A 14,830-nucleotide genomic window follows, 5' to 3' on the forward strand; every position below is an offset into this window, starting at 1 on the left:
TAAGGGACTGGAAACCGGTGCATACTCTCCGTCCCCGCACGCTCCGTTTGCGCGCTCAGGGAGAGCGCAGCCCGCTTCACGTGCCTTTTACCAAATGCTTTTTCTTCGTCTTTTTGCTCTGCACTGTGGAGGCGGACTCAACTTTGTCCCCCAACCCTCTCGCGAACTTATTTTTCAGCGTTTCAGTTTGAGAGTAGAGTCGCAGGGAGTAGAAAAGCAGCGAGAGGTTCTGGTGCCCCTCGGCCCACATGCGCGCTGTCACACTCCGGCCACCGCAGGCCGCCGGGGCGGAGTCCGCAGTGACGCGAGCCAGGCGGCGCGCTCCCGGAAGTGACGCGAGACGTCCCGTGCGTGCGGGCGGCTGCGTCTAGCTGCAGGAGAAGATGGCGGTCTCCACAGGTCGGTTCCCGGGCCGGGCTGCCTGCTTTTCCGCTCCGACCAGGCTCTGCCCTTCCGCCTGCTGCTGGCGGCCGGGCGCTGACCGTGTGGGAGAAGCCCACACGGGGTGGGGTGTGCTGTCTCGAATGCTGCGCTCTCTGCGGAGCGAAGCCTTGGGACCAGGGAGCGTCGGGGCGGGACCGGCGCCGGCGCCGAGGGCCCGGGCGGCCGTCGGGGGTGGCAGGTCGTGCTCGCGCGTCGGCCGCGCGCTTGCGGGCTCGGGGCGGGGTGGCTTCGGCGCGGGTGCACCCGCAGGGTCTGGCGGGCCCGGGTCCGAGTCAAGGTGTGAAGGCAGTATGTGAGGAAGGGGAGGAAGCGGGTGTCAACTTCGGGCACCGAAGCGGAGGGCAGGCCAAGAGGCGTCCTGGATGGAGTCGGGGGTCGCGTCCCCCCTCGACTCCCCTTGACACGGGTGAGGGAGGGAAGGACTAAAGAGGATAATGCTTTTTAGAATAAGGGAGAGATGATTATTCTTACCTGACTGAATACGTGTTATCTTCTTTTCGTTTGTGAAAAACAGTGCAAACAAAATAAAAGCAGAGAGCAAGATGAAAGCTAATTGAAGAACAAGTGATTTCTTAGATAAACTGTTCGGCTCCTCTCCTGTACTGAATACAACGTTTGGTTTCCTTAGAGTACAGACTTTGAAATTAAGTATTAACGCCGAGGTTTTAGAAATTTGACCATTTCAAAAATGTTAGTAAGTTAAAAATGTTAAGTTTTACTGTTTAAAAATGTTGATACACATGACCTTTTTCTAGTTTTTATTGAAACTAGATTATAGAACAGTGTGATTTAATATTTAATGCCATCACTGCATAATAAAATGAAGTTTCAAATCCATATATACTAAAATAGAAGGCTTCAAATGTATGTTGTGATCAGTACTTTTAAAGTAATATCTCAGGATACATTCTGCATATGTTTCAGTTAAAAATGATGTCTTTTAAATCTTTATCATGTACTGGTGTTATGGATGATAAGATCTTTAGCAATTCTAGCGATGGGGAAATATTTCAATATACTGGGGGTCAGAGCTAACTAGTAAAACAAGGATTGTTTTTAAAGGGACATTTTGGTGTTGCAACTTTAATTGCTGTGCTTACTGTTTGAAATCCGTGTGCTTGTGAATAGGACCATATCTTTTTAAGAGTTGTGCTTAGTGTCTGTAAGTTCTTGAAAATTTAGTGAGTAATAAAATTATGCATTTCAATTTGATTGATAGTTTTTATTTTTATTTTGCGGATTGCATTGTTCGTTAAAACACAATTTTTTTTAACACTATACGTATGGGACGATGTTACAATATTTTGAAAAGACCAAAGATTAGATAATATTAATGGCAAATGCTTTTTGTTAACCCCTTTTAGTGATTTTTGGAAGTTGAATATAAATTATAACGTTATTTGCGGATAGGTTATTAGCATATTGTACTTTGGAAGCCTGTGCTTTCTAGTTTTTCTAGTAACGATATTTCAGCATTGTTACAGTTTCACTCTGTTTTTAGACTTAGAAATTTGAAACCTTGGTGCAATTAAGAAGAGAATATATTTTATCGATTGATTGATTGAGACAGAGTTTCACTCTGTTGCCCAGGCTAGAGTGCTGCGGCATCAGCCTAGCTTGTGGCAACCTCAAACTCCTGTCTGGAGCAATCCTGCCCTAGCCTCCCAAGTAGCCGGGACTACAGGTGTGAGCCACGGCACCTGGCCAAGAAGAGAATATGTTTTAGGGAGTTAATTGAGTTTTCTTAAACCACTGAAATTTGATTTGAAACTGTTGCTCAGGTCAGTTTTATATTATTCTATTTATCCATTTTCTGGACTTTAGATAATTGATTGTGTTGTCAAACAGGGAGGGAAATTACTCCAGAAGAAACTTTGCATTATGTTTTGAAACTATTTTTTAATTACACTGTCAATTAGCTATACTTTTGTATTGTTTGCTTTTTGGTAGCATGGGAGGGAACTAGTACCTGTGTATTTGTGAAATAAATGTGATAGGGCTTGAAATTTAAAATTGGACATGCAAGATAGATGTAATACACACGTTTTTAATTAAAGCTAAAATATTGTGATAAAAATAGTTGTTTAATAGGTCAAAAAGAAAAAAAACCCTGACAAACATTTTTTGATATTTATTAAAGCCTTATAGTTCAATGTGTAATATCTAAGTCATATACTTTTGCCTTCCTCTTTCTAGAAGAGAATTTGGGGAAAAAAATTCTAAATAATTGAGATTTTTAAGCTGAAACATACTTTGTTTGCCATACCATCTGGCCCTCTTATTTTGCAGATGCAAAAACTGAGGCTCAAAGAAATGTAAGTTTATACATAGCTGGTTAGTAGTAGAGGCAAGGTCTTTTACCTCAGTCTAGTGCTCTCCATTGAGGAGCTATGAATTTGGAATATTTCTGAAAACATGGATCTTACATTCTTTAGGATAGAGAGTGGCTTTTATCCTTCCCTTCCTAGCAGAATCCTTGTTTCAGACTCTTAGACCTTTCTTATGGATGGAAGAGGGACTTTGATGGAGACCCCACTGGCTAGGTTCCCCCTTCCAAGAGGCAGAGTCACCTTTGGAAGTCAAGAGAATTTCAAAGGGTATAGCTTAAGAAACACTACTCTAGGGAATAGTGATTTATCAATGGTATTTAGTACCGATGATTCAAAATTTCATTAGATCCCAGCATTAGTAATAATAATTACTGTAGGATAGAAAAGTATGTGCAGTAGTTATTAAAAAAAGTAAACTCATGTAGATTTATAGAAAAGTTGTGAAGATAATAGACTTCCCATATACCTCACATTCATTTTCCTTTGTTAATTTCTTATATTAGTATAGTGCATTTGTCACAATTAGGGAGCCAATATTGACACATTTATTTTTATTTTTTATTGTTTTTGAGACAGGATCTCGTTCTGTAGCTGGAGCTAGAATGCAGCAGCATCATCATAGTGATCCTCCTGCTTCAGCCTCCCAGGTAGCTGGGACTACAGGCGTGCGTGTCAAGCTTGGCTAATTTTTCTATTTTTTGGTAGAGACAGGGTTTCGCTCTTGCTCAGGCTGGTCTCGAACTCTTCTCAAACAATCTTCCTGCCTCAGCCTCCCAAAGTGCTAGGATTACAGGCATGACACATTTATTAATTAAAATTCATGCTATATTAAGATTTCCTTAGTTTTTACCTAATGTCCTTTTTCTGTCCCAGGACCCCATCCAGAATACCATATTACATTATAATATGAAATGTTTTAAAATTTATCACTTACGTTATATTAGTGTTACAATGGGGGTCTAGTCTCTTTGAATGTACATGCTTATAAAATGTCTTTAAATAATGAGAAACTCAGAAAAAATGGAATTTTGTTTAAATTAGTAGGTCTGTGTAAGCTCTGGGTAGAAAACAAAACCAAAGTAAAACCTACTAATTGCCCTTTTCAGAAGGGGGCAGCATTGTGTATACTGCAAGAGGAACTAGTTTAGCAGTGGTTCTGATTTCCCTGCTGCCCCTTGCAAACTACTGTGCTACCCTGAACATGTCACTTAATCGCTAAGCTTTGCTTTCCCCGTCCCATTTATGAAAAGGTTGGACAACATGATCTTGTTTGTTCTCCCCCTGCCTTGTTTTATTTTGTTTTTTAAGAGACATGGTCTCATTCTGTTGCCCAGGCTGAAGTGCAGTTGCAGTGGTGTGATCATAGCTCACTGCGGCCTGGGAACTCCTGGGCTCAGGTGATCCTCCTGTCTCAGCCTAGGGTACCTGGAAGTACAGGCACTCGCCACTGTGTCTGGCTAAATTAAAAAAGTTGTTTTTTGTTGTTTTTTTTTTTTTAATGGAGATGGGGTCTTCCTTTGTTGCCCAGGCTAGTCTCAAACTCCTGGTCTCAAGTGATTCTCCTGTCTTTTCCTCCCCAAATGCTGGGATTACAGGCATGAGAGAGACACCATGGCCAGCCTGTTTTCCCCTTCTTTAGATAAAGATACATGGCCATGGGCAAAACTTGGGAGTAGTAATAGAAGAGAATTACATGTATAAATCATAAAATAAAACCTGAAACCTGAACTGTATATAGTAGTCTAGTGTATTTCCCTCTTGAGACTTTGATATTTGGCCTGGTAGATTTTTCTAGGTCAGTTAGGAACCTGGATGCTCCTGATGTACATATACTTTTGATAATGTGATTAAATAATCTTACTGTACAGACAGTCCTTGCTTTGAATGGTAGTTTGGAGAGGTAAAAATGGTCAGGCAAACTGAAACCATTCAAAGCGATCTCAGTAAGTGAGAAAATTTTGATTATTCTGAGACCTTTGAAAATGTCAAAACATTGAAAACTCTTCCTGTTGATTACAGATGTGTAGGAAAATTTTAAAAAAGGTAAAATTAATATTTAGTACATTGTAATTTAAAAGAGACATTAAGAAAGTTTTTTATAAAAAACAACTTATATACAGCAAGTATCTTTTTTCAAATTTATTTTCTAAAATAAATTTGACATAAAATTATATATATTTGTCATGTACAACATAATGTTTTGAAGTACAGTATATATACATTATGGAATTGTTAACTATTAATATTTAACAAATGTATTGCCTCACATAGTTACCATTTTTGTGATAAGAACACTTAATATCCACTGTTTTAGTGTTTTTCAAGAATACAATGTTGCAGACTATAGTCACCATGCTGTACGATAGTTCCCTTGAACTTATCCTTATCCTCTTCTTTAACTTTAAATGTATATCCTTTGATCAACATCTCCCCAACCCCTACCCCTATCCCACAACTACCCCAGACTCTGGTAACTACCATTCTACTTCTACTCTCTACTTTTATGATGTCAACTTTTTAAGTGACCACATGTGAATGAGATCATGTGGTATTTGTCTTTTTGTGTCTGGCTTATTTCACCAATGTAATGTCCTCTAGGTTCATCTGTGTTGTCACAAATGACAGGATTTCCTTCTTTTTTTTAGACTGGAATAGTATCCCATTGTATATATATACTACATATTTTTTATCCACTCATCTACTGATGGACGCTTAGGTTGATTCTATTTCTTGCCTATTGTGAATAGTGCTGTAATAAAACGGAAGTGCACATTTCTCTTTGACATACTCCTTTTATTTTCTTTGGAGATATATGTGTGTGTGTGTGTGTGTGTGTGTGTGTGTGTGTGTGTATATCTCCAGTAGTGGGGTTGCTGGATCATGTTGTTTTATTTTTAGAGTTTTGAGGAACCTCCATGCTGTTTTCCATATGGCTGTACTAATTTACATTCCCACCAAGAGTATACAAGCGTTCCTTTTTCTCCACATCCTTACCAACACTTGTTATCTTTCATCTTTTGAGAATAGCCATTCTAACAGGAATGAGGTGATAGCTCATTGTGGTTTTAATTGGTGTTTCCCTGATGATTAGTGATGTTGAGCATTTTTTCACATACTTGTTGGTCATTGCATGTCTTTTTTTGAGAAATGTCTATTGAGGTCTTTTGCCAGTTTTTAATCAGGTTATTTATTTTCTTGCTATTGAGTTGAGTTTCTTAAATATTTTGGATATTAGTCCCTTATCAGATGTGTAGTTTGCACATATTTTTTTCCATTCTATAGATTATCTCTTCACTCTGTTTTCTTTGCTGTGCAGAAGCATTTTAGTTTGGTTTAAACTAAACTTTTTTTGCTTTTATTGACTGCTTTTGAGGTCGTATCCAAAAAAATCATTGCCCAGACCAATGTCATGGAGCTTTCCCCCTGTTTTCTGCTAGTAGTTTCAAAGTTTCGGGTCCTACATTTAAATTTTTTTGTTGTTGTTGTTGAGACACAGTCTCGCTTTGTTGCCCGGGCTAGAGTAAGTGCCGTGGCGTCAGCCTAGCTCACAGCAACCTCAAACTCCTGGGCTCAAGCGATCCTACTGCCTCAGCCTCCTGAGTAGCTGGGACTACAGGCATGTGCCACCATGCCTGGCTAATTTTTTCTCTCTCTCTATATTTTTAGTTGTCTAGATCATTTCTTTCTATTTTTGATAGAGACAGGGGTCTCTTGCTCAGGCTGGTCTTGAACTCCTGACCTTGAGCGATCCACCCGCCTCAGCCTCCCAGAGTGCTAGGATTACAGGCGTGAGCCACTGCGCCCGGCTTACATTTAAATTTTTAATCCATTTTGAATTGATTTTGTGTTTGGTGAGAGATAAGGGTCTAGTTTAATTCTTCTGCACATGAATATCGGGTTTTCCCAGCACGATTTATCAGAGACTGCCCTTTCCCCATGTGTGTTCTTGGCACCTTTGTTGAAAATCAGTTGGCTGTAAATGTGTGGATTTATTTCTGGGCTCTGTTTGCTGTTTCATTGGTGTATATTTTATGCCCGTACCATGTTGTTTGGGTTACTATTGCTTTGTAGTATATTAAGTCAGATAATGTGATGCCTCCAGCTTTCTTCTTTTTGCTCAAGATCTTTGCCTCTTTGGGGTCTTTTCTGGTTCTATAGGACTTTAAAGATTATTTTTTCTGTTTCTGTGGAGATTGTCATTATTTTGATAGAGATTGCATTGAATCTGTAGATCGCTTTGGGTAGTATGGACATTTTAACAGTATTAAATCTTCCAATCCGTGAACATGAGATGCCTTTCATTTATTTGTGTATTCAGTTTCTCTCATCAGTGTTGTATAGTTTTCAGTGTAGAGATCTTTCACCTCCTTGGTTAAATTTATTCCTTAGTATTTTTTTTCTTTTTAGCTATGATAATTGGGATTGTTTTCTTGTTTTTTTCTTTTTTCGGATAGTTCACTGTTAAGTGTATAGAAATGCTAATGATTTTTGTATGTTGATTTTTATGTCCCATGATTTTACTGAATTTGTTTATTAGTTCTAACAGTGTTTTGGTGAAGTCTTTAGGGTGTTCTATGTATAGAATCATGTCGTCTGCTAAAAGGGACAATTTAACTTCTTCCTTTCCAATTTGGATGCCTTTTATTTCTTTCTGTTGCCTGATTGCTCTTGCTAGGACTTCCAGTATTATGTTGAATAGAAGTGATGAGATTGGGCATTCTTGTCTTGTTCCAGATCTTAGAGGAAAAGCTTTCAACTTTTCCCTGTTTAGTATGATGTTACCTGTGGGTTTGTCATATATGGCTTTATTGTGTTGAAGTACATGCCTTCCATGCCTAGTTTTTTGAGAGTTTTTATCATAAAAGTATGTTAAATTGTGTCAGATGCTTTTTCTGCATCTATTGAAATGATCACATGGTTTTTGTCCTTCATTCTGTTAATATGATGTATCACATTTATTAATTTACATATCTTGAACCATCCTTGTGACCATAGGATGAATTCCACTCTATCATGGTGAATTATCTTTTTAATGTGCTGTCGAGTTTAGTATGCTAGTATTTTTGTTTGTTTGTTTTAAGTTTTGTTCTGTTGCCTGGGCTAGAGTGCAATGGTGTCATAGCTCACTGCTACCTCAGACTCCTGGGCTCAAGCAATCCTCCTTGCCTCAGCTTCCCTAGTAGCAGGGAATACAGATGCATGGCACCACGTCTGGCTAGGAATGCTCAGTATTTTGTTGAGGGTTTTTGTATCTATTGTTCTTCAGGGATATTGGCCTGTAGTTTTCTTTTCTTTCTTTTTTTTTTGGTTGTGTCTTCATCTGGTTTTGGTATAAGGGTAATGCTAACCTTATAGAATGAATTTGGAAATATTCCCTCCTCTTCAATTTTTTTGGAACAGTTTGAGTAGAACTGATAATAGTTCTTTAAGTGTTTGGTAGAATTCAGCAGTGCATCTGTCAGGTCCTGGGCTTTTCTTTGATGCGAGACTTTTTATTACTGCTTCAGTTTTTTTTTTGTTTTGTTTTTTGAGACAGAGTCTCACTCTCTTGCCTGGGTTAGAGTTCCGTGGCATCAGCAGGGCTCACAGCAACCTCAAACTCCTGGGCTCAAGTGATCCTCCTGCCTCAGCCTCCTGGGTAGCTGGGACTACAGGCACGCGCCACCATGCCTGGCTAATTTTTTCTATTTTTAATTGTTTGGCCAATTTCTTTGTATTTTTAGTAGAGACAGGGTCTCGCTCTTGCTCAGGCTGGTTTCGAACTCCTGAGTTCAAGTGATCTTCCCGTCTCGGCCTCCCAGAGTGCTAGGATTACAGGCGTGAGCCACCGCGCCCGGCCTACTTTGAATTCTTTATGTGTTACTCATTGGTGTCCATTTTTTTTGGCTTGAAGAATTCTTTGTAGCTTTTCCTGTAAGGCAGATCTGGTGGTGATAAATTCCCTTAGCTTTTGTTTGTCTGGGAGAGTCTTTTTGTTTCTCCTTCATTTCTGAGGGACAGCTTTGTTGGGTACAGTATTCTTGGTTGGCAGCCTCCCACCTGCAATATGTCATCCCATTATCTCCTGGCCTGTAATGTTTCTGTTGAGAAGTCTGATGCTAGGTGTGTTGGAACTCCCTTATATGTTATTTGCTTCTTTTCTCTTGCTGCCTTCAGGGTCTTATCCATGTCTTTGAGCTTTGATGGTTTGATTATGACATGTTTTGGGGTAGTCTAATTTGGATTGGATCTGACTAGAGACTTTTGACCTTCCTGTAGTTAGATATTTAAATGCTTTCTACCCCTTTGTCTTTCTCTGCTCCTTCTTGGATGCCAGTGATTTGAACATTTGCTATTTCGATGCTGTCACTTAAATCCTATAAGCTTTCTTCATTCCTTTTCACTCTTTTTTATTTTTTCTCCTCTGCCTGCGTATTTTCAAATAAGCTGTTTTTGAGTTAACAGATTCTTCTGCTTGATCAATTCTGTCGATTGTCTGCATTATACTTTTCATTTTATTTATTATATTTTTCAGCTCTGGAGTTTCTGTTTGATTTTTTTAAAAAAATTATTTCTATCTCTCTTGTTAAATTTCTTGTTCTGGTCAGTTATTGTTTTTCTCATTTCATTGAATTGTTTCTCTATATTTTATTGAGCTTTGCTGAGCTCCTTTAAGGTAATTATTTTGAATTCTTTGTCAGGTAGTTTATATACCTCTTATCTTTAGTGTTGGTCACTGGCATCTTATTTTGTTTGTTTGGTGATGTCATGTTTCCCTGAATGTTCTCGATCTGTTTGGTCATATGTTGATGTCTATACATTGAAGGAGGAGGTGTTTATTCCCGTCTTTGCATCTGGCTTTGTCTGGGAACACCCTTGAACAGTAAATCTGTCCAGAAATTCTGGACAGACCATCTGGCGTGGTCCCTAAGCCTGTGACTGCTGCAGATGTTGCAGGGCTAGGGGGCATGCTAAGCCCAGGACTACAGGGGTGGCACAGAGCCAGGCTGGAATCCTGTGGCCACCGAGACTGGCTCTGCGTTTGGGTACACCCACAGCCCATGGCCACTGAGGCTAGGGCTGCATGGGGGTGTGTTTGAAGCTTGTAGTTGCCGAGGCCTGCCTGTTGACAAGGCTTGTCCAGAGCCCAAGGTGCAGTAGTTTGCCAGTTGTGATGCGGACTGCAGATTGAGTCCATCTGGCAGAAGCTACACCTTCTTGCCTGGTGCCAGGACAAGTCTGGAGGCTTAGTCTGTGGGTCACAACCTTGAGTTGGGCTGTGGGGATTTGCTTTGTGCTAAGTTTTACTGTGCCCAGTGTTGGAGTCCAAGGCAAAGTCCTACACTTCCCTCTCTCCTCCAAGTGAACAGTATCTCTCTTTGTGCTATGATGGCTGGGGTTTGGAGAGGGGTAATGTGGGTAATGTAAAACTGTCCTTCCTGCCTTCTTCAGTGCATCTTATTGTGGTATAACCAGATACTGTGATCTCTCATCTGGTTTCCTTAGCTCTTGTGAAGGCATTTTTGTGCGTGGATAGTTGTTCAAATTGATATTTCTGTGGGGGATGATCACTGGAGAGTCCTGTGCTGTCATCTTACACCACCCTGCCCCATAGCAAGCATCTTTTCTAAGCTTTGGTGAATTGTCATACTTCTGGGTTCGGACCACCTTCCAGTATTTTATCCTTTGTACTTTCAGTGTTAGAACTATCTCTGAGAGTTCCTTTATTGTGAAATTTTCACTCTGGGATATCATTCTTTCCTCATAACCAGTTTTCTCATTTATATGGATAAGCTCACCTTCATGAAGTTTTTCTGGCTGCTTATCTGGAGTTCCTCAAATGGCAGCAGTGTCAACATTACCATGGTCAGCTGTCCTATAACTTTTTATATATATATGGTTTTGTTTTGTTTGAGACAGGGTCTTGCTCTGTTGCTCCGACTAGAGTGCAGTGGTGTCATCATAGCTCAGTGTAACCTCGATTGCCTGGGCTCAAGTGATCCTCTTGCCTCAGCCTCCTGGGTAGCTGGGACTACAGGAGTGTGCCATGATGCCTGGCTGATTTTTTCTATTTTTTGTAGAGACAAGGTCTTGCTATATTGCCCAGACTGGTCTCAAATTTCTGGCGTCAAGCAATCCTCCTGCCTCAGCTTCCCAAAGTGCTGAGATTATAGGTGTGAGCCCCTGTGCACAGCCTTTATATTTGATTCAAATTTCATTTCCAGCTTAACAGTTTTTATTTCTTTTTCGTACTTTCATCTTTGTTGATTGATTTCCTTTATAACTATCTATTTTTGAAAATGTCACACGGGTTTATAGGAGTTCAGTAATACCCTGGATAACATAGCGAGATGTGTATATAGATAAGATAGATAAGGAGGAAGCACAGTTACATTCTTTGTGTCTGAACTAGTAACAGTTGAGTAGTAACCTGTAATCAACAAACTTTGCAAAAAGTGATGTGATTGGTTATTGTTCGTGATATGCTCTTCTTATTTACATAGTGATTTGTGGACTAAAGAGCTAGAAGCTAAGTTTGTACTTTATGTAATTACTCACAGTTAATATACTATGGTAACTGAAGTTTTAGCTATTTCGTTGGGAGACTGGTATTATTTATCTAAACCGTGGTAACTGAATTTCATGCATATGGGAACCACAGCAAGGATTGTGTGTATATGGAAACATCCACTTAATAATTATTATTTTGAGAGCTGTTTAACATAAAACTAAATAGAAGCAAATATGAGGCATGCAGACTAGAATAAAAAGAATGAAATTAAATGTTTGAAAATTTGTATTAGAAGTAGGTCACTTCTTTTTCAAAGGCTCTTTTTCAAAGAACTGATGTAAAATAAGTCTTTGAGATACGTAAGGTGGAACTTCAGGACTGGGTTTGGGAATGCCTTACTCTTCTTGTTTGTGGAGTATTAGCTGATTTGTGTGAGAGCAGGTGTTATTTTCACTTTAAGTTGGAACTCAGCAAAGTTTCAAACTGCAGAAGGAGAGAAATCCTGATGACCTGTATAGGCCCTTTCATAGAAATAGAAATAATAGTTCAAAAAGAAAGTACATTATGGATCATCTAGCCTCCAGGCCAACTTCATTTAATAGATGAGCAGTGGGAATCTAGATATGAAATGACTTTCACAAGATTATTTAGCTAGATGTTGAGCGCAGAGGTAGTTTCTTGATTTCAGATTCCTTAATGCTGCTTCTATATCACACTGTATTGTGTGTGCTTTGGTTGCTTTTATTTTCTGGAAACATGTTATTTTATAAATAAATGCCATTAAAGAACAAGAGAAGACACTGAGTCTAATGGCATTATAGATAATTAAAACTCCATGTTCTTTTAATGAGTGAAAGATTGTGTTGAAAAGAATAACAAAAAAATTTCAGAAAAGTGATTTTAGGGCTAAATGTTCCACATTCACATAAATATTTTTTGTGAGCACAAATTTGGTATTGCAGGCAAATACGTATATAGTAATTGTTCCCTTAGTGATTCTTATAAATCTATGATTTTTCTCTCAGGTTATTTTGGGGAGGGGAGGAGAAGGTAGTTTATTGGGAGTGCTGTGAGTGGTTGATAAAAACTCATCTCGGTATTTGAAGTAGGAATCACTGCCTGATAGGTTATCTTAAACATTTCCAGTATTGCACCTGCTATTCTTTTTTTTTTTTTTTTTTTTTTGAGACAGAGTCTCACTGTGTTGGGCTAGAGTGAATGCCGTGGCGTCACCCTAGCTCACAGCAACCTCACACTCCCGGGCTCAAGCGATCCTTCTGCCTCAGCCTCCCGAGTAGCTGGGACTACAGGCATGCGCCACCATGCCCGGCTAATTTTTTCTATATATTTTTAGTTGTCCGATTAATTTCTTTCTATTTTTTTTAGTAGAGACGGGGTCTCGCTCTTGCTCAGGCTGGTTTCGAACTCCTGAGCTCAAACAATCCGCCCGCCTCGGCCTCCCAGAGTGCTAGGATTACAGGCGTGAGCCACCATGCCTGGCCTCACCTGCTATTCTTAAAGCGACACTTTAAAACATTTAATACTGTTTTTTTCTTTTATTCTTCCTTTTACCTACTTTCCCAAATAGGGTGCCTCTAGATAAGACTGTATATTTGTCAGATAGAAAGAACTTGGTTCCAAGAATTTTAGGACAAGGCAACGGCCATGTGACCTGGGCTTCGTATTCTTTTCAGAGGGTATTAAGTTTTTACTAAAATCTACAGTTCTGTGGAAAAGAGCCAATCTTCTCTAGTCATTGACCACACCTTTGAGTGATGCATCATAAGAAAGCTGAAACTTCTGGTGAATGGAGTTGTAAATGAATATTGAGTTTGGTTTCAGGGAGTTATTTTTCCTACTTTTTTTTAAAACAGCTTTAGTGAGATGTAATTCACATACCGTGTGTTTGCCCATTTAAACTGTACAATTCATTTGTTTCTGGTATGTTCACAGATGTGTGCAACCATCACTATACTTGTTTTAGAACATTTGCATTATCTCAAAAAGAAACCCTGTGCCCTTTAGGTCTCACTGCCCTAGACCCCCAAACTCCTTCTCAGCCCCTGGCAACCACTAATCAGTTTCAATAGATTTGCCCATGCTGTACTTTTATATGAGTGTAATCTTACAGTATGTGGTCTTTTGTGCTTGGCTTTCATTTACTGTGCTTAAGGGCCATCCATGTGATAGTATGTATTAGTACCCATCCCTGTTTATGGCCAAAGAATATTCCACTGTGTGGATATACCACATTCTGTTTATCTGTTCATCTGTTTGATGGACATTTGGGTTGTTTCCATCTTCTGGCTATTGGCAATAAGGCTACTATAATATAAACATTGCTGCACAAGTTTTATACAGACATATGTTTTCTTCTCTGGGTAAATACCTAGGAGTAGAATTGCTGGGTTATATGGTAACTATGTAAACATTAATGTAAACACATTAACTGCCATGAGAGTTGTATTTAACTCACTCTAGTTTTGACCCTCGGGCTGTGTGAAGCATATATAAAATCTTGTTGATGTTCTTACTGTTACAATTAATATTGAGAATTTAATTCTAAAAACGATTAAATGAATAGAAGTCGATACATTTTGTTTTTCTATTTATATCTACCTTTAAATTACACTTGATGTTTTTATTCTATTTTCATAATAAAACACTGTGGCCCCGGGGAAAAGTTTCTGGTTTTTTTGTGTGTGGCAGTCAATGTGTTAACTGTTTGAGGAACTGCCGGGCTGTTTTCTAGAGGGAAATCATTTTATATTTCCACCAGCAGTATATGAGGGTCCCAATTTCTCCACATCTTCACCAATACTGTTGATTGATTGATTGATCAATTGAGATAGGGTCTCACTCTGTTGTCCAGGCTAGAGTGCAGTGTTGTGATCATAGCTCACTGCAGCCTTGAGTGCCTGCTCAACTGGTCCTTCTGACTCAGCCTCCTGAGTAGCTGGGACTACAGGCACGAGCCACCATGCCCGGCTCTCACCAATACTTGTTATCTGACCTTTTGATTCTAGCCATCCTTGGGGGTGTGAAGTGATATTTCCTTGTGGTTTTGATATGCATTTCCCTGTGACTAGTGATACTGAGTATCTTTTCATGTGCTTACTGGCTATTTATGTATCTTTGGAGAAATGTCTATTCAGATCCTTTGCCCATTTTTTAATTGGGCTATTTTGTCTTTTTATTGTTGAGTTGTAGGATTTATATATTCCAGATATAAATCCCTTATCAAATATGTGGTTTGCAAGTATCTTCTCCATTCTGTGGGTTGCCTTCACTTTGTTGATGTTGTCCTTTGAAACCAAAAAGTTTTGATTTTTTTTTTTTTTAAGTAGAAATGAGGTCTTGCTATGTTACCCAGGCTATTCTTGAACTCTGGGCCTCAAGCAGTCCTGTTGCCTTGGCCTCACAAAGTGCTGGGATTATAGGCATGAGCTACCACCCCCCACCCCCAACAGTTTTAAATTTTGATGAAGACCAATTTATCTATTTTTTTCTACTTTATTAAAATACAGGGTCTGGATTTTGGTATGTACTTCATCCAGCTGGTTCT

General features: G+C 39.3%; 1 protein-coding gene across 1 annotated transcript in view; it reads left to right on the forward strand.

Annotated features, from left to right (window-relative positions):
- The first annotated feature begins 333 nt into the window (after nt 1-333).
- The window catches only part of LOC105824056 (ubiquitin-conjugating enzyme E2 variant 2), a 55,292-nt gene continuing 40,795 nt past the window's right edge, over nt 334-14,830 (forward strand). The window contains exon 1 of the mRNA XM_012661389.1: nt 334-399. Coding sequence (XP_012516843.1) covers nt 384-399 — 16 coding nt within the window. The 5' untranslated portion in view covers nt 334-383. The remainder of the gene's footprint in view (nt 400-14,830) is intronic.

Source organism: Propithecus coquereli, unplaced genomic scaffold (genome assembly GCF_000956105.1).
Source record: "Propithecus coquereli isolate 6110/MARCELLA unplaced genomic scaffold, Pcoq_1.0 Scaffold71, whole genome shotgun sequence".
NCBI lineage: Eukaryota > Metazoa > Chordata > Mammalia > Primates > Indriidae > Propithecus > Propithecus coquereli.